The 20,030-nt window shown below is 43.3% G+C and overlaps 1 protein-coding gene across 1 annotated transcript in view; it reads left to right on the top strand.

The window, feature by feature from the left end:
• The first annotated feature begins 8,989 nt into the window (after nucleotides 1-8,989).
• Nucleotides 8,990-20,030, top strand: part of ADAMTS5 (ADAM metallopeptidase with thrombospondin type 1 motif 5) — an 89,429-nt gene continuing 78,388 nt past the window's right edge. Inside the window, exon 1 of the mRNA XM_069944361.1 lies at nucleotides 8,990-10,462. Within this exon, the coding sequence (XP_069800462.1) occupies nucleotides 9,407-10,462 (1,056 nt within the window). The 5' untranslated portion in view covers nucleotides 8,990-9,406. The remainder of the gene's footprint in view (nucleotides 10,463-20,030) is intronic.

Here is a 20,030-nt window from a genome sequence, read left to right as displayed (position 1 = left end):
AACACTTTAATAACTTATTGAGTTTTGCCACGGCTGCCCTCCCTGTGCATCTGTAATATGAAACATTCAGCACTTCTTCATCATTCCCATGTGACAATGTCATCGTGGAGAAAAGTTATTATCAGATGCTTTCCGTTTGACACGTATCTGATGCCTGAGATTCACACCAATCTGGACTGCTAATGTCAAAGAAAAGAAAAGGAGGAAAAAATAGAAGTTCTGCCAAACAAGTTAAAGTGTCTCCTATTATTATTCTATGGCCGCAATGGGAGTCATCCGTAATCTGCGATGCCAAACCTGCATTGATTTTTGCTTTACATTTGATAAACAGACTTTTGCCTTTTTTAAAAGTCCGGTCTGACCGGCGTCTGGAGACGAGATTATTTATTTACTTCATTCAGTCTAAATGTCACTTGATCATTTTCCTAAATAATTGTTATTCTTTTCTCTGGTATTTTGGTGGCTTGTCAAATCACTCGGAGACACAGCTATAAGACAGATGCAGTCTAGACTCCCTATTTTGGCCTTTTGATGAGGAGGTCCCTCATGTTTGTAGAGCATCATGATTTCCTATAGTGATCAAAGTTTGGTCTAACAGAATAATGGGGGGCGGGGGTGGGGTTACCTTGGACAATAAAATATGGCCATATTAAGGTAAGAACTGATAGCATATCACTATCGCTTCTTGGTGTAGTATGTCAAGGGAATACTTCTACGCAGGGTTTGAAAAGTGCCTTGAATCTCTCACCTGATGGGGTTCTGCAACACCATAGATACAACTCTATTGAGCGTATAAAGAAGTAGCTGTGTAGCTCTCAGAGGACCACTACCAGGGGAGAACACAGCAAAGAATATTGAGATGAAAGTCAACCCAAACCATTGGATTTTAACACACATTTTGGCCTAAGGTATGTGCAGATTCCTTCCAAATGTGCCCACAAACTATATTTCACTATTTTATATTGGACTCCATGCCACTGACATGTCAGTTTTTTACAGAAATCCCATCTAGAAATTATGCCTGGAAGCAGATTAAAGGGGCTATCCAGGATAAGAAAAAGCAAAGCTACTTCCTTGTAAAAACAGCACCACCCCTGTCTTTAGGTTATGTGTGGTATTACAAGTCAGCTCTATTCACTTCAATAGAACTGAACTGCAAAACTCATTCATACCCAAACTGAGAACAGGAGGAGTGTTGTTTCTGGAAGAAAACAGACATGCTTTTCTAAGCCTGGATAACCCCTTTAAGCCTATTGAATGGAGAAAATCTACTTCTAGCCAATAGGAAGCTTTAATATAACCTAGCAATTTGACCTTGCATTTTGATAACATATATCATCCCACCCACCTTCACACCTTTTACAAGACTATTCAATTTCTTAGATCCTAGAAGACATAGTAGGAGCTCCATGGTCCCTAGAGGCAAATTCACACACATACCTTTTCCTTTCAGCATAATAAAATACAAAATAGGTGATGAATTGCAAGCATTTTTAGCATGTTTGGTGGCCTTTTTATTTTGAAACATTTTGTACAGAAACGAGTTACACCTGGAGCATGCTGCTTATAACAAAAAAAAAAAAAAAAAAAAAAACTTACCGACCTCAAAAAATGCTACAAAAACAGCAAAAGGCTGCGTATAGATGCTACAGTAACATCTGGCCAAAGCGTTTTGAAGAAAACAAAATATACTTTGAAAAACACCAATAAAAATGCTAATGAAAACTCAACAAAATGCTGTGTGGGATAGTTAACAGTTTCCAGGTTGATTAGTGACAGAATCTGAAGCAGCACTTACCTTCTAGCTATAAAACTTCACATCCTTCATTATATAATAGTGAATATTATGGTTGTGTCCTAAAACTTACTTGGTTTCAGAGTTATAAATAGAGCCCTCTGGGACTTAGGGCAATGGTGACAATAAAAAAATAATTTATTACATTAAAACACTATAAATGGACCAATTTTTCCCCAGTCACCATATAGAAGAATATACCGGTGCTAGGCAAGATCAGCATACCATATATATAATTATAGTGCAGTTACATCCAGTGACTCACAGGGGGCGTCTTCTTTGAGTGAATGACAAGTAACATCTTCTCTAATCAGAATCGTCCACTTTTCTAAGTCGTTTCCATCCAACACAGGCCATCATGAAGACTTCTTCAGCCATGAGTCCTTTCTCTGAATCAGGACAAATATTTTAGGTTTCTTGCACCAGTTACATCCTCACCTCTATACAAACTTTCCATATGTATTATACTGCCCCCATATGATAGTTAGGCCCTCCATACTGTCCTTATATAGCAGTTAGGGTTCATCCAAACCTGAACATGCTGCATTTAATTATCAGTGGCTTAAGAAGTTGGATGCAGACCTAGGGAGTCCTGGAAAACATGAATACAGTCTAAAGCCTTAGGGCTGCATTGAATTTCTTCAGCCACCAGTAATCAAATTCAGAGTGCTCAAGGTTTGCTCATCTGTACACACACCCACCCACACACACTGTCACCATATAGTAGTTAGGTCTCCCATACAGCCTCCTTATAGTAAATTCCCTTTGTGCCCCATATAGTATAGGCCTCTTCTGTCCCCCATATGGTAGTTAGGGATTAGGGACCCCACACTACCCCTTTATAGTAGTTAGGGATTTCCACACTGCCCCCACATTTGCAACTTAAAAAGAAAAATACTAAGCTGACATAGAGCTCTCATTATTATTTTCTTATTTACAAAATTGAACCTAAAATTAACTCCTAATTTTGCTTTAAAGTCTTTAATGGCACAAATCCAAGTCCTGGAAGTAAAGAAACCTTTCTTAATAATAATAATAATAATAATAATAATAATAATTATTATTATTATTATTATTATTATTATTATTATTATTATTATTTATTTTTAAATTTTTGTTTTTATCCGGGCTGTTCTTTTTTTATTTTTTTTGAAAATATTTGTATCAATGGACAACCCCTTTATAGGAATATTTCCAATTCAAAAAGTTATCTCATATTTACAGGATAAGTAGGGATAACTAGCTGATCAGTGGAGGTCCCTGAAGTCAGGCCCTCATTGCAGGGACGTAACTTGAAAGAGCTTGGTCCCATAGCAAACTTTTGATTGGGCCCCCCTCCTTTCCCTCCATCCCACTGTAGGTAATCCCCCTATTTGTTAGCCCTCCACCCAGTAGATAGCATATGTATGGCATTCCTCCCCCAGTAGAAAGTGCCCCTATGGTAGTCATCTTCCCTAATGTGCCCTATGGTAGGCATCTCCCCTTGTGTCCCCCATGGTAGGCCTCTCACCTTGTATTACCCTGTGCACAGTGTCCTCCTATTATTCTTCCATGGTAGGAATATCCCTAGGTAGTATGATGACAGCCCAGAGGCCCAGTGCATTGCAGGGAGCCGCCGCTATGGCTTCTACAGTGGTGTTCTGCCTCATTGATCAGCTTGTTATCCCCGATCATGTGAAGGAAGGAATAAAATAAATTGAGAGCAGTGTGAGTGCACAACCAATGGAAGCTTCATTGACAATTTGGGGAACAATTTTCTTCTGTTCTTGGTATTATGGAGGTTCCTGCGCTTACACCCCTACTGTTCGGCATGTTGGACCCTGTGCATAAGGGTTAATGTTTAGAGTTGGGATTATCCCTTTAAAACTAATGGAGGCCCACGGGCAAGAAAATACATTTGATGATTGGCTCCACCTCCAGGATCTGGATCCTCAAAGATACTTTATCAAAGACATAATTAGGGTAAAGTGGGTGGCCAAACCTTGATTTGGGCCTATCCTCTGAAGTCTATGGGAGGTATGAAGCAACTTATTTAGATTTTAAAAGTTATATGTATGCGTGTATGATCACCTCTTCATCTCCTCTCGATTGGATGGGATCCTGCAAAAGCCATCAGGGATTGTGGTGGAGGTCAGCTAGGTCTCCTGCCCCATATGTCCTCCTTATAATCTTCACTTGTTTACGACACCATCCATTGTTGTCTTACCTCTCAGCCAGACAATTGTCCATCCAATGGGTGTAGTCTGCTTGGCTACATACACACCTTAGCATGATAGATGTGTATTTACTGAACATTAAGAGTCGCCATTTGGTCCTTTAAACTCAAGGTTGAGAAGTTCATGTTTATTCTGCCTTCGGCCAGAGTGATCAGCCAGGTTTCCTTTTGTTGAACCCAGAGACTCCATGTATAATTTTTTAATATACTTCTATTATCTAAATTGCTCCATTTACGTCTGGGAGTGACCTGACAATGCAAAAGGGCAGCATCGGGGAAATTCATCTTCAAAGGGAAACCTCATTCTCCTCCCCTCTGGGAAATCTAAAAAGAGAAATGTAAGGAGAAACCACCTGCAAAGTGCCTGATGTGAACAAGTACAAATAGAATAAGTGCTTTATACTGTTGTTACTCTCAACTTTTTACCTGCATGAATTTGAATGGAGAAAGATTAGAGAAGCTTTGGTTCTTTGTGATGGCACGAATAATGCTTTATACTGTATATTACCAGAGCTGCAGGGATGTCTTAGAGAATGGGGACATAAGTCAATTTACTGTAGTGTACTCTATACATTGACTATGTTAATGCTCTGTGCCGTATACCATATATCCATCACAGGCACAAATATCTGTATGTTCTAGGAGGGATGCCTTACAATGATCTATGGACACTACCAAAGTACCCGAGAGATCTGCCGAAAGCGGGCAGATGTTGTATACAGCCAGCTTAGGAAATATTTCAGGTCCCAGCAATTTACCCCCGAGAACCCCCCACCCCCAATCGGATTTTGACTGAGGCTCCCCCAACGTGAGTGCCATAAAAGCTAGGGGCTTGCAAAGCCTATTAGGCCATGGGTGCATTTCTTGGATTCTGTGAAAGCTGGAGAACTTTGGTCGCTGAAAGATATTATAGAGCTCGAAACACACATTTAGTTCTTTTTTTTTTTCAACCAAAGCCTGAAAGAGATCTGCGGTAAGAAGGAAGTATAAATAACTTTCTTCCTACAGGTTAATAAAATTATCTTCCCTAACTTGGAGTGCTCTAAAGGATGCTCTGCTTCTCCAAAGAAAATCAGACAACAACACTTCAGATAATTTACTAAAGGGGTACTCCGGTGGGGGAATAAAATGTTTTCAAATAACTGGTGACAGAAATTTAAAATTCTCTATTTAAAAGTCTGAAGTCTTCCAGTATTTATCAGCTGCTGTATGTTCTGCAGGAAGTGGTGTATTCTTTCCAGTCTGACACAGTGCTCTCTGCTGCCACCCCTGTCCACATCGGGAACTGTCCAGAGCCGCTCTGGACAGTTCCTGACAGACCACTTCCTTCAGGATATGCAGCAGCTGATAAGTACTGGAAGACTTGAGAATTTTAGATAGAAGTAGTTTACAAATCTGTATAACTTTCGGAAACCAGTTAATCTTTTTTTTTGCCAACTTCCCACTTTTGTCCAAAAGATCACTGATAGGTGGTATTATGCAAATCACACTGCAAATTTTCAATGTTTTCCCCTTAAGTTTTCAGCAATGGTCTCCATTTGTACTATTATGTTTTTAACCACTGAACGCGTGAAGTAAATCAGCTTCTAAGGCTACAACAAATGCTGTCCTCCAGATCTGACACTTGGGCAGTTCTTTCAGGCTAGACCTGGTTCTTTAAAAAATAATGGCTGATCACTCGTGCATCTGAGAAAGCCTCAATGTATGTAAATAACATACTGTTTCTGCAACAGCGCCACCTATCTGCAATTTTTTATAAGTCATTTCACAATTGGTGGGCACTAGAGATGAGCAAACCTAAAGCATGTCCGGGTTAGTCCGTATCTGAGCATGTAGCATTTGATTACCGGTGGCTAAAGAATGCAGCCCTTAGGCTACCTGGAGAACATGGATACAGACATAGGGGGACATTTAGTGCGCCAGGCTTAAAAATGTTGCTGCAGTGCGGATGCTCTGCATATTCACGTAGAGGCGCACTGCCTTACACAAATCCTGTGTGCACCAGTGTGTGCGCAGAGTGAAACCTATGCCAGTTCAGAGCTGACTTAGATTTCCTTAACATTTTTCAATGAGAAAAATTAAACATTGAGCGGACCCAGCGCCCTTGCTCCCCATTGTGCCCCCTTTCCAGACCCTCCCCGTCCCTCTGGCACAACAAGCAACGACCTGTTTTGAAAATGTATTTGCACAAGCATGTGCAAATAAATTTATCTGCAAAAAGCCCCTCTACACCAAAAAAATAAATCCACCCCATAGACTGTATTAGTGAGAAGTGCCCAGTTTTTATTTGCAGCAGCAGAATGTTCCCCATAGCCCTCTGAATTGGGGAATACCTCTTAAGAACACAAAAAGTGCATCTGTGATTCTATCCTATGGTTGGTTTCACATACCGTTTTTTTAGGCCACCTTCACACAATGTATGAACATCGCCGTAGGTCAAACAACGGCCGATGTCACAGAAGTTTGCCTGGCTGGTACTGCAGTATTGGATAAACATTACTTTATTTTAATTGGAATGTGGGCACATTTGGGTGTGCCGCTTTCCAATTAGCCGTAGACCACAACGTAAAGTAAGGTTGGGAGCCGTACTTTACACTGTGAGTACAGGCTATCTTGTATGGCCGCTGATCACTGAATAGTGGTCACACAAAATAGACCTGTCAGTTATTTTGTGCAGCCACAGAGACCCACAGCCATAGGGTATACAGAATGTATACACTACCGCCGTGGTTCCATAGACTGCTATTCAATTTAGCAGTGCTGTTAAACAACGGCCGTTGTTGCACTTTGCAACAACAGCCATTGTTTAACGGCCGGATACACTGTTTTTGAAGTACAGCCAGTGGTGGATTCAGAATGCGCAACAACTATTAGGAAAGGCCCCATACTCTTTCCTTGACCCACCCCTGCACTTTGGCTTACAGTGCTGCATTACAAACTACACAGATGTTTTTTTAAAAAAAAAGTGCCGTGTGTGAAACCATCCCACGAATTCTCACCCTTGAAAGACATCTGAATGGGAATATTAACAAAAACAAGAGACCCGCACACGTTTACACTTTTATTTATATTTATTTATTTATTTTCAAAGCCAGTGAAATTATTACTGATATAGAATTCTAATAGTGTATACACAGTCCATACAGTATAGTGCATAGGATGGGAGCCGCATATCAAAGATAATAATAAAGGGGCACATATATCAATGTGTGCCCCTGGCATAAGCAAAGGAATAGGTGCCGCCTCCTCCTGCACCTAAATTTACACCTGGAAACAGAAGTAAACCATGGCAGCAGTCTACACTTGCTCCGGAGCAGGTGCACCTCTTAGTAAATCCTGCGGACTGCATGGGAACAGGACTTTGTTTATGACTGGTATACGAGTACGCCATTCTAAATAAATCTTCACCAAGGTTGGCCATTGGAGAGCTGGCTGACACCAACACATTGCTAATTGTCCAGGCCAGGAGGTCTTTGTGCCCCCACCATATTTAATCCACTGTTTACCAACATTTGAGACCTGTGGAGCTCCCATATTGGACATTTACACTATGTAATGCATGCTGGGACTTGTAGTACACTACATGATAGATTAGTTATATCAGCGTTTCCCATCCTTTGGCTCTTCAGCTGTTGCAATACTCATCATGCAGGATAAGAGTTGTAGTTCTGCAACAGCTGAAGGGCTACAAAACGCTGTCACATTCAGTGTCCACCAACTTGTGGCTCTCCAGCTGTCTTCAAAACTACAACTCCCATCATGCTTACACATCCACAGTGAGAATTGCAGTTAGAGAGCCACAAATCGGGGAGAACACTGCTGTAGGCGTCCTATTCTGGGACTTGTAGTTCCCCAATGAGAACGTTACACGTGTTTCTATAGCTCCATGTCATCCTATCAGAAATGTTCAACTTTTGTCATAAAACAGAATGGTAACACACACACACACACTCACCTTCTTCACGTGTAAAGCTAAGCATGATGGGAATTGTAGTTTTGAAACACCTGAAAAGTCACAGGTTGGGAGAAATTGGTCTAAATTGCTTATTCTGGGACCTGTAGTTCCCCAATGAGCAGGCATACTGTTTTCAGTACATTTCATCCTTTATACGACCTTCAACTCTTCTCATAAATCAGAAAGGTGACCCCCTAACCCCAGCTCCCCCTTATAGCAGAATGCAATGAATCTCAGCATGCTATCTAATTATTGGAAGAATATATTAGTGGATTCAGCTCTTGAAAAGCTGAAAGTAATCAGGATCCCTAATCCACTTGTCATCTGCAATTCCATCCCAGTACCAGACTGGTTAATATAGAATCTGCTGGGATCACTTTCCATTTCATTTATCATAGCACTTTTTTCCCCTGCTCATCCATTTACTGTGTGACCTACCTTAAGGTTATATCATCAGCTCTTAAAGATAAAAGACAGATGAAGGCTACAGAAGACAAATGGTGGGGCTGCTGTTTATTCAGCTGCAATGAGGGATGCCAGGGGGCACAGCATGCCAAGCCATTGACACCCTCCTAAGTCAACATTTCCCATCAATAGTAACAATTAAGTGACAGACAATCTATCACCTGACTGCTTGGATTGCATTAGTTAAAAGTCTACAAATTCCTAATAAATTCCTCCAAGCTTGTTTCCTGATCCAGCATCATCATTATCATTGCATCATGGCAGGGTTAGTAATATTATTTTATCCTTCCAGGACAAGACATTAAAATGCAATAAAACCTTGTGGATGAGATGAAGTCAGCTGTTAGTCAGGACAGTTGGGAAATAGCAGATCCGGCAGCAGCAGCAGCAGCAGCTTAGAAGCAGTGAAGAATGAAAGAAAAGCCATCCAGAGAGTGCAACACTTTCCTGCATGTGATTACTGGAGGCAGTGGGAGGGAGGGGTGCACTCCCTTTAAGGCAGTGACTACATTTAAAAGCATTCCAGTATAAATTCATTGTTCCTCCTCCTCATCTTCACATCTCTCCCTCTCTCTCTCTCTTCTCTTCTTGTTCACATCCACAAGGCTGAGGAAGGAGGAGAGTGAGTGCAAACACTTGCTGTGGATGACTCCAAGAGGACAGCTCCTTTGCGCAAAGATTCCACAATCCAGAGGATTCAGGCAGGTTGTGGTTCTCAGGGGGTTAACTCATCCTGCCCTGACAGCTGCTGCTGTTGTCCCTGTGCTTTGGAGGGGGGATAGTGTCCCTGGTATCCAGCTTCTTCTGATGGAGAAGAGGAAATAAGTCACCTCAGCTGCTGCTCCAAGAAAGTTTAGCCCAGTCTCTGCTCCTGTTGACATTTCACTGCTGGCTGATTCATCCCAGGCTACTTTTCTTTTTTTTTTTTTTTCCTTCTTCTTTTCCTCTCTCTCTTTCCAATTTCCAAGGGAGAACAATGATGCTGATCTTACTGTTCATGTTTGCTGCTGCTATTTCTGATAGGACTGTAGACTCCAAGCATGGAGATTCACCTGCTTCTTCTTCTTCTTCTTCCAAACATCACCCATCATCTGAGCCCCAGAGGAGGAGTGGGATAGTGCAGAACATTGACCAGATCTATGCTGGAGGAGGGAAAGTGGGCTATATCCTCTATGCAGATGGCAAGAAGTTTATTTTGGACTTGGAGAGGGACGACATGCTGCTTTCTCCTCACTTCAGCACCAAGTACCTGGGACGTCTGCATCCTCAGCATCGCTTGCATAGGCATTGCTTCTACAGGGGCACTGTAGACTCCAGCCCACAATCCTTGGCAGTGTTCAACCTCTGTGGGGGACTGGATGGCTATTTTGCAGTCAAGCATGCCCATTATACCATCAAGCCTCTGATAAAGGGTAAGGCTGGGCTAGGGCAGGTGTACAGGGATGGCTCTGAGAGGGTCCTGCATGTCTTTATCAAGGATCGCTTCAGTTTTGAGACTGTGCCCAGCAGAGCCAGCTGTGAGACCAGAGGTTTTGGGAATCACCTCCATAAGCATGGGAATGGCTCCAGGAGGCATCACAGGGAGGACCACCATAAGTGGGGGAGCCCACCCAAAGCCAACCAAAGCCTTTCCTCTTCTGCTGCAGACCCCAACCTCAAGGAAACCCTTTTATTGCAGCAGGGAACCGCACTGAAGAGACGCCAGAGGAGATCGATATCCAAGTCCAGACATGTGGAGCTCCTCCTGGTAGCAGATGAGTCCATGTCCAAGAAGTATGGGAAGGACCTCCACCACTATTTGTTGACCTTGGCTTCCATTGCTTCCCGGCTTTACAGTCATCCCAGTATTGAAAACCACATCCGCTTGGCAGTAGTCAAGGTGGTGATGGTCACTGACAAGGAGAAGGGGCCAGAGGTCAGCAAGAATGCGGCCACAACTCTCAAGAACTTCTGCAAATGGCAACATCAGCACAACCAGCTGGATGATGAGCACGAGCAGCACTACGATGCGGCCATCCTCTTCACCAGGGAGGTAGGTGTCTGGGCCAGCCTGGCTCCCTGTGCTACTGGCTGACCCTGTGCCAGTCTATATCCCCTTACTAATCTACGTCACTGTTCCAGGCTATGCCCCTGTGCTATTCTGTATACCTGTGCCAGTCTATGCCCCTGTGCCATTCTGTATACCAGTGCCAATATATGCCCCTGTGTGCCAGTCTATGCCCCTGTGCCATTATGTATACCAGTGCCAATCTATGCCCCTGTGCCATTCTGTATACCTGTGCCAATCTATGCCCCTGTGTGCCAGTCTATGCCCCTGTGCCATTCTGTATACTAGTGCCAATCTATGCCCCTGTGCCATTCTGTATACCTGTGCCAATCTATGCCCCTGTGTGCCAGTCTATGCCCCTGTGCCATTCTGTATACTAGTGCCAATCTATGCCCCTGTGCCATTCTGTATACCTGTGCCAATCTATGCCACTGTGTGCCAGTCTATGCCCCTGTGCCATTCTGTATACCTGTGCCAATCTATGCCCATGTGTGCCAGTCTATGCCCCTGTGCCATTCTGTATACTAGTGCCAATCTATGCCCCTGTGCCATTCTGTATACCTGTGCCAATCTATGCTCCTGTGTCATTATGTATACCAGTGCCAATCTATGCCCCTGTATCATTCTGTATACCAGTGCCAATCTATGCCCCTGTGCCATTCTGTATACCTGTGCCAATCTATGCCCCTGTGTGCCAGTCTATGCCCCATGTGCCATTCTGTATACCAGTGCCAATCTATTCCCCTGTGCCATTCTGTATGCCAGTGCCAGTTTAAGCCCCTGTGTCATTATGTGTACCTGTGCCATTTTATGCCCCTGTGCTAGTCTATGTCTCTATACCAGTGTATGCTCCTTTGCTACTTTATATCCTTGTAGCAGTATATGCCCCTGTGCCAATCTAGGTCCCTTTACCAGTCTAGGTCTTTATGCCAGTCAGTCTGTGCCCCTGTACCATTCTGTGTCCCCTTGCCAGTCTATGTCCCTCTGCCACTCTCTGCCCCTGTGCCAGTCTATGGGGGGGCATCACTGCCTTTCTCGCCTTACATGACCTTGCATGGTTTCGCTCTCTGGCATGCACTGTGTATTTTAGGCTAACCACAATACTCTAAATGGGAATCACTAGTTGTAGGACTTAGTTTGCTGTAGGTCCCCTCCTGTGGTGCACAAATATATTAGCAAACCATGCCATACAGTATACCAGACTAGGATTGCTGACACTTGTAGTTCTCCTTTACTTTTGTTGCACACTAATTCCTTCAACTTATACCTGACCGCAGTTTTGTAGGGTATGTGAGAGCTTAACATGGTGTGACTTGTAGTACCAGTGCCAGCTGCTGTAATAAACTGTATATGCCCATAATTGCTTATTTAACATAAGGGATATGCTGAGACTTGTAGTTCTTTACAGTCTGGTGATTAATAGTGTAAATGATATGTTCTTTGCGTTCCTTATAATATTATCAGAGTAGTCAGATATTTGAATAACTCATTGCCAGGCATGGTACATACTGCCTCTTAGGTTTTATCACAGAATGTAAATCAAGGGGTTCCAGATGTTGCAGTGCCTGTAATTGCTTATTTAACATAAAGGACTGCCTGAGACTTGTAGTTCTTCACAGCTTCCAGACTAGTTTCTAACACTGCAATTAAATGGGTGTTGGATGCTGTAATACATCTCATTTGCCCATAATTGCTCATTAAACATCAATAAGTCTGGGGGTTTGCTGACACTTGTAGTTCTTCACAGCTTCCAGTCTAGTTTCTAACACTTATTGCAATTAAATGGGTGTTGGATGCTGTAATACACCTCATTTGCCCATAATTGCTCATTAAACATCATTAAGTCTAGGGGTTTGCTGACACTTGTAGTTCTTCACAGCTTACAACCTAGTTTCTAATATTTATTGCAAATTAACTGTTGCCAGGTGCTGTAATAAGTTACATCGGCCCATAATTGCTTGGTTAGCTTGAATAAGCCTGTGGGTTTGCTGACACTTGTAGTTCTTCAAAGCTCACAGCCTTCTTCCTGGTTGCTGCAGCCAATACTATTTAGGATAATTGTAATTGCACACTTGCCAGGCATGGTACACACTGCCTCTTAGGTGCTTTATAGAATTACAATGCAACCAGTGGTGCCAGGTGTTGTTAATTGTTTATGTAACATAATAAATAAAAAATATTAGAGTTTTGCTGAGACTTGTAGTTCTTCTCAGCTCATGTGTAGCAAATCAACGGATGTCAGGTGCTCTCATAAACTAAGTTTGTCCTTAAATGCTTATGTAACATAAATATACCTATGGGTTTGCTGAGGCTTGTAGTTCTTCACAGCTTACAGTCTAGTTCCTAGATGCTTATGAGTACAGCTAATATTATTTAGGACAATCCCTTATTACTAAGTGCTTCATAGAATTACATCGACATGCTGGGACTTGTAGTTCTACTACATGGTAGCAACACTCTTACATTAACTTTACCTTACTGCTACTATAGTATTCTAGTTTTCCTAGAACTCTAAGTATCTTGGCTGCTTGCCAGGTAGTAAAACCAACTACAAGGCTCAGCACACCCTGCACACTGCAAAGCAAGCAGAGGCTGAGACTTTTAGTTCTTGCCATCCTGGCATGCAGCCTAGAATAAGAAAACAGGCAAGGCAGCCCAGTGTGAGTATGCACAGGGGGACATAGCGCTAGAAGCTATAGGTTACCTACATTTATAATACACTGAATTCACATGACCTGAGCCGAGCTTCCCCAAATTTATAAAAAAAAAAAAAAAAAACGAACCTGTCTCATTACGTTACAGCTCTAAAATAGAAATCTTTGTGCACGGACATAATAGACGAATTGTATACCTTGTCTTGTGATGCAAGCAGGTGTTTCCAATGATATATTATTACGGACGAGTGTTCCATAATAACACATTACAGTTCTGCCGCACAGTCATTCATTTCGTCCTGTATACACTATGGGAGCGGTACACCCAGCTTTTATACTACAGAGATATTATGAGTAATAGGAATAAACAAGCACATTCCTTCCACATCGAGTGCCTGGGGCTGCGGCTTCTTACTTCTACACCAAGTATAGGACGATTCCTTCAATATTATCTTACATTATCCACCTATTCCTCCAAGAAATAAGTGCCAGTTTGCAGTATATTACTCTCCATTAAGTGACTTCATTGAAAATAGTCTGACAGGTGATAGATGACAAACTTCACAGTGTCATCGCCCCTACACATGTGTGTGTCTCCTTCCCCGTAAGGAAGACACATTGACATGTCATAGGCTGTATATTGGATCTATAACATGGTATAATTTCACGCATTGATGTGCCAAACATGTTTTCATCCAGACCTGGAAACACAGATGCCTGTAGGATGACATCACTGACGTTTACCTGAAGACCAATAGCAGGCAAATTATTGGCGAAACGAACAGGATATTTAATGCAAAATAATAATGGCTCCATAAGTACACAACATGATTGTTATGTAGCATTAGTCGGGGAAATATTTCAGTTTTTCGCTTATTTTTGGCATCCCCATATTTGCCTGGGGTCACACTGAGCACTTTATAATAAAGCTGTGCAGGTTGGGTGGAGGAAATGTGAGATCTGCAGCTGAAAGTTTAAACAAGGCCCTGGAGGATTGCTACAGCTGGCTGACTTGTATCTTTGCCGGCTGCTTTCTATTTGAGAGGGCGCCCAAAGCCTTGAGGAAAGGCGTGGGTAATGTAGCTCCTGTGGTTCGTGGGTAAGACGTGAATTTGAATTTTATCCACAGAGAGGTTTTAAAGTTCAGAGAGAAAGTCTTATCGTAGGTTTGGAATGAAAACATGCTTTCTTTTACTCCATGCAAATAGTGAGATTTACACTTTTCAGATTAATCGGATGGAAATGCCAAAAAACCTCAGTAGAGGATGAATTGTTTAACTCTTGTGTGTGCAGCCTCTAGGCTAGACTATCTGAGAAGGGTTATCTGTAAAAGAAGAGATCCACCCAGGAAATTATTATACATGAAGGGGGAGATTTATGAAAGGGTGTAAATATACACCTGGTGTAAACTGCCCACAGTTACCAATCACAGCTCCTCTTATATTTTACCAGAGCTGAAAGCTGAGCTGTGATTGGTTGCTGTGGGCAGTTTACACCAGGTGTATTTTTACACCCTTTTATAAATCTCCCCCGAAGTGTCAGGCTTGTGGTTCCTTGAGCCTACTAGAGGAAACAATCTTACCATTCAGAATTAGATGTCTACAGGACATATGATAAGTAAGGTCTAATAGGTTACTGCAGGGCCGCTTTAACCAGAGGGCACATGGTGCAAGTGCACCGGGCCCACTGGTTAAAGGGGCCCCCCGAGCAGGCCGGCCGTTGCTATGTGCGACCAGTGCGGTCGCACAGGGCTCCGGCCACCAGCCTGTCAGGGGGGAGCGCCATGGATGGGTAATCTACTTACCCCTCCATGGCGCCCCCTGCAGGGCCCCCCCGTCCGCCGCTGCCCCCGCCCGCCCACTGCTGCTGCGGCGCTTCAGCGGCAGCGTTACTGACAGAGAGAGAGCCATTGGCTCCCTCCCTGTCAGTCCCTCTTGTGGCCGCACTTCCTGCGGTCACAAGAGGCCGCACTCTCCCTCTAGCGCCCGACGTCACTGGAGCGTCGGCGCGAGGGTAAGGGGAGTGCAGCCTCTTGTGACCGCAGGAAGTGCGGCCACAGGAGGGAAGAGAATAGGAACGCGTGGACCTAGGTGAGTAACAGTGTTTGTTTTTTTCAATGTTATATGGGAGGGGGAGCACATATACTAGGGGGAGCACAGGGGGCTATATACTAGGGGGAGCACAGGGGGCTATATACTATGGGGGAGCACAGAGGAGCAATATACTATGGGGGTACACAGGGGGCTATATACTATGGGGGTGCACAGGGGGCTATATACTATGGGGGAGCACAGTGGGCTATATACTATGGGGGAGCACAGGGGGCTATATACTATGGGGGAGCACAGGGGGCTATATACTATGGGGGAGCACAGGGGGCTATATACTATGGGGGAGCACAGGGGGCTATATATTATGGGGGAGCACAGGGGGCTATATACTATGGGGGAGAGCACAGGGGAGCTATATACTATTGGGGAGAGCACAGGGGGGCTATATACTATTGGGGGGAGAGCACAGGGGGGCTTTATAATATTGGGGGGAGAGCACAGGGGGGCTATATACTATTGGGGGGAGAGCACAGGGGGGCTATATACTATTGTGGAAGAGCACGGGGGGGCTATATACTACTGGAGAGCACAGGAGGGCTATATACTAATGGGAGAGTGCACAGGGGGCTATATACTTTTGGGGAGCACAGGGGTCTATATACTATGGGGGAGAGCACAGGGGGGCTATATACTATTGGGGAGAGCACAGGGGGGCTATATACTATTGGGGAGTGCACAGGGGGGCTATATACTATTGGGGAGAGCACAGGGGGGCTATATACTATTGGGGAGAGCACAGGGGGGCTATATACTATTGGGGGGAGAGTGCAGGGGGGCTATATACTATTGTGTAAGAGCACAGGGGGGCTATATACTATTGGGGGAGAGCACAGGGGGGCTATATACTACTGGGGAGAGTGCACAGGGGGGCTATATACTAATTGGGGAGCGCACAGGAGGGCTGTATATAACTGGAGGAGCACATGAGGGTCTATATACTACAGGGACACCTTAAAACTATGGAGGAACAGAGGGGTGTAACTATGTAGGGGTACAGAGGGGTGTAAGTACTGTATAAGGGTACAAGGGACCTAACTACTGTATGTGTTGGAGCCTTAAATATTTGTCTGACAGATTCTGGAGAGAAGATTCACAGCCAGGAGAAGACTTCAAGGTGGCCCAGGCTGGATGGAGAGAAAAAGAAAAAGTGACAGATTCTGATCGGAGAAGACGCCCCCGGTGAGTCACTGGGTGTAACTGCACTCTGTTATAGGGTTGTAGTGTTAGGGCGGTATTATGTAATGGTATCATTGATGATAGCTTTCTGTTTTGTTTAGTGCAGTTTTTATGTAACATGTAATCACTGTATGGTGGAAATAGTGTTATAAGGTAACTGCTGTATGTATTGGGGCTCTTGATACAGTGTGGGGGCAAATTCAGTACATTATACAATGTGCCAAAAGGGAAGGGGGGGGGGCACTCTTGAGGGCTGTGCACTGGGCCCACCAATGTATTAAAACGGCCCTGGGTTACTGAACAATCCTATAAGAAGCAGAGCCTAGTGGTAAAGAATTGGTCCAAAGGAAGTTGTGTTCCATTGGAGGCTTGGTGCCCATTATGGACAAAGAGCCTTAACACACCGTTAAACCAGGTACTTGGCATACATAGATTTTTACAGGGTATTCTAAAAAAAAAAAAATATATATATATATATATATATATATATATATATATATATATATATATTTATACATATCTCACAGAAGCCACACTGAAATATTACTGTTAAGTAATGTTGATCATTCTGTCAAGATGTCTCTGGGGGAGATTTATCAAACATGGTGTAAAGTGAAACTGCCTCAGTTGCCCCTAGCAACCAATCAGATTCCACCTTTCATTGTCCAAAGAGTCTGTGCGGAATGAAAGGTGGAATCTGATTGGTTACTAGGGGCAACTGAGCAAGTTTCACTTTACACCATGTTTGATAAATCTCTCCCTCTGTGTTTGATTCCACATGGCTGCAAAAGTTTAATGCCACCCTAGGGCTGCCAGGAAACTATTTATACAGCCATAGGCCATGGTCCCATGTATACACTCCGACCAGGATTTCTACATAAGTTCTGTAGCATTAACGGCCGTTGTTACAATGAGCAGGATTATTACGAAACTTAAGTAGTGTGAACATAGCCATAGGCTGTATCCATGTTTTCCAGTACTCCCCAGGGCAGCATTCTACTTCTGAAGTTACTGGGAATCAGAGCGTTCGGGTTTGGATAATATTGCCAAACTCAAACATTTTGACAGGTCCACTCAACGCTACTCTGAAGGTCCTCGGTACAAAGTGTATTGGAGTCTCCCAAGACTAAACCGATAGATGATGTTAGTGGAGAAAAGAACCGGGTGTGATGGAAAATCTATGCTGACGCTTTTGTTCTCGGAGGGATAAGCTGCTGCTTACCCTCCCTTCCCCAAAGACAAAACAGAAGTGTTTTGTCTTTAGTGGTGTATGATGAGGATGGGATAGATAATTGTTGGTTAAACAATTGGCCAACAGTTAGTAAAGGTGTATGGCCACCTTAAGGCAAGATAGATCTTCTTGATGAAAAGCACAGATACTGACACTTTCAATATTCTGTCCGATGAATGCTTGACCAACAGCTATCTCTCCCTGGCATCCAGGGGAAAAGGGCACCCAAAGCCATGTGGAAAGGCTTGGGTAATGAAGGTCCTGATAAGACGTGAATTTGAATTCGAATACATGAACATTCTTCATGGCCAAGTGTTAACACTCCCTCTATAGCTGTGTCAAACTGTGGTCTTTTTGGCTTTTGCCTATCCAAGCATGATGGGAGTTGTAGTTTTGCAACAGCTGGAGGGCCGTGGGTTTGACATCCATACTCTATAGGCAGGGGTAAGCCATGATCAGACAGCACTAGCACCTGCTTTTTTCTCCCACAAGAAAAGGGTTTGACAGTAAAAAATAAAATGTGCAGGACCCCTCTCTCCCTCGACATCATCTGTCTTACTTTTAGCTTAGTCCACCAAACACAGTGGGAGTGGCTACATTTGGTCTAAGGTAAAAGGGAACCTTAGGAAAGGTAAATGACAATTAGTTTCTGTCAGAAAAAGAGATTTTTTAGTAAATCTGAAGAGCAAAAAGTATTTATAAAAAAAAATGATTACTACTGCTCTATTAGGGGTGATGAATGTCATGGTATGACTGCTGCTGGACTGTTCTTCCATTCTGTTCATTTAATGCTGTGCCAATTCAGCTTTTGCTGAGTCATTTGAGATAGATGCTTTATAAGGTTACACATCGTAATAGTTCTATCTTTTATACAGGAAAGAGGGTTGTCAGTATGCCCCCGGAAGCCAGTCCAAGAATATACACACCAAAGTCATTACCTGTAATTTTTTGGGGTTCTGGAGGTCCAAGTAGGGTTGCTCCAAATAGATAGTGTAAACCTAAGCAGGAATTCTTTACTCTCTTCTCGCCTACAAGGGATGGCAACAAGAGTTGTTTCACAGGATAACAAGTTTACACCAGTCTACTCCAGTTTTGCATTATGGCCAAATGTCTTCTATAAACACATCTGCTGAATACTTTGCAGAACTTCCGTAGGATAAATTAACACTAAGTAAAAGTCGCAAGTAGGCTTGGCAGCTCGAGACGTACGTTCTCTCCTACTGCCTTATTGTCTAGATCAGTGCTTCTCAAACTGTGAGGCGGGCCTCACCAGTGAGGCGCCCCCAGTTGTTGGTGAGGCCCAGCTGAGGAGCCAGTTTTCACAAAAGGGACTATGATCTGCACAGTCTTTTTGCTCCATTTTAGCAACATTATTAACTTATTTTGTACTTGCTTTATTAGTATTGAGAGCTTGGGAGATGAGGGAAAGCTAGCCCTAGCATTATTTTCAGCTTTTAAATGGACTTTCACCACAGATAGTGAGGCCCAGGCACCCTCTTGGTCAGTCTGGTGAGACTCAAGCATTGCCTTGGTCTGTTGGGTGAGGCTCCAGTAGAAAAAAGTTTGAGAAGCACTGGTCTAGATAAAGGAAATCTATTAGGTCGAGAAACTCTTCAAGAACTGTAGCATGAAAAGTATGATAATAGACTTCTTTCTTAAAAGTTAAAAAACACCTCCAATTTTGTATGAAAAATTTGTCAAAACCATGATGACCACTATGACCAAGACATGTTGGCCAAAAAACGTTTTCATTCTTCTGGTGGTGGCTTGTCTCTGTAATATAAAATAGGATTGTCTGTCAGGGGAGATTCTAGGGGCCCCTATATGCATTAGTCAGTTGAGTAGTCCTGCTGAAGGTAGAGATATCAACCTCTAAGCTTTCAGCTTTCAACTTAATGCCCATTGTGGCTATCAGACAGCCCTGGGCTACTTAAGAAGCTCATCATGCACAAACACATAGTCAGCCAAATTACTGATGGATAGTCCGAATGTCCTGTGTTTGCAATTCCTTTATTTCCACAGGGACGCCTTACATATCCACAGCCCGTGTAAAGACCAATGACAAGTGGCAATATTTTTTTATGGCTGAATTTTGTCATACTCACAACTATAACTATGGACGGTTCTTGGTGGCTTCAGGCCAGTTTGTCTATTTATTTCCCAAATGATAAGAAGCAGCTTATTAAATTCATCTTGGGTAGAATATATTAAATTAGCTCATGTGGAGGAGCTCTAAAGGATTCTCTACCTTGAAGAATACATACTTGTTAGCGTATATGTTGATTTCAAATTTTCTGCCTTTTCCTCACTCCTCCTCACCTTGTTGTTGCCACATTAAAGAGCCTTCTGGGTGGAACTCAAGGGGCAGGAGTAGCAGTGTG

Source organism: Dendropsophus ebraccatus, chromosome 11 (genome assembly GCF_027789765.1).
Source record: "Dendropsophus ebraccatus isolate aDenEbr1 chromosome 11, aDenEbr1.pat, whole genome shotgun sequence".
Lineage (NCBI taxonomy): Eukaryota > Metazoa > Chordata > Amphibia > Anura > Hylidae > Dendropsophus > Dendropsophus ebraccatus.
The sequence above is the reverse complement of the archived record's forward strand: the minus strand, read 5'-3'. Positions and strand labels throughout refer to the sequence as shown.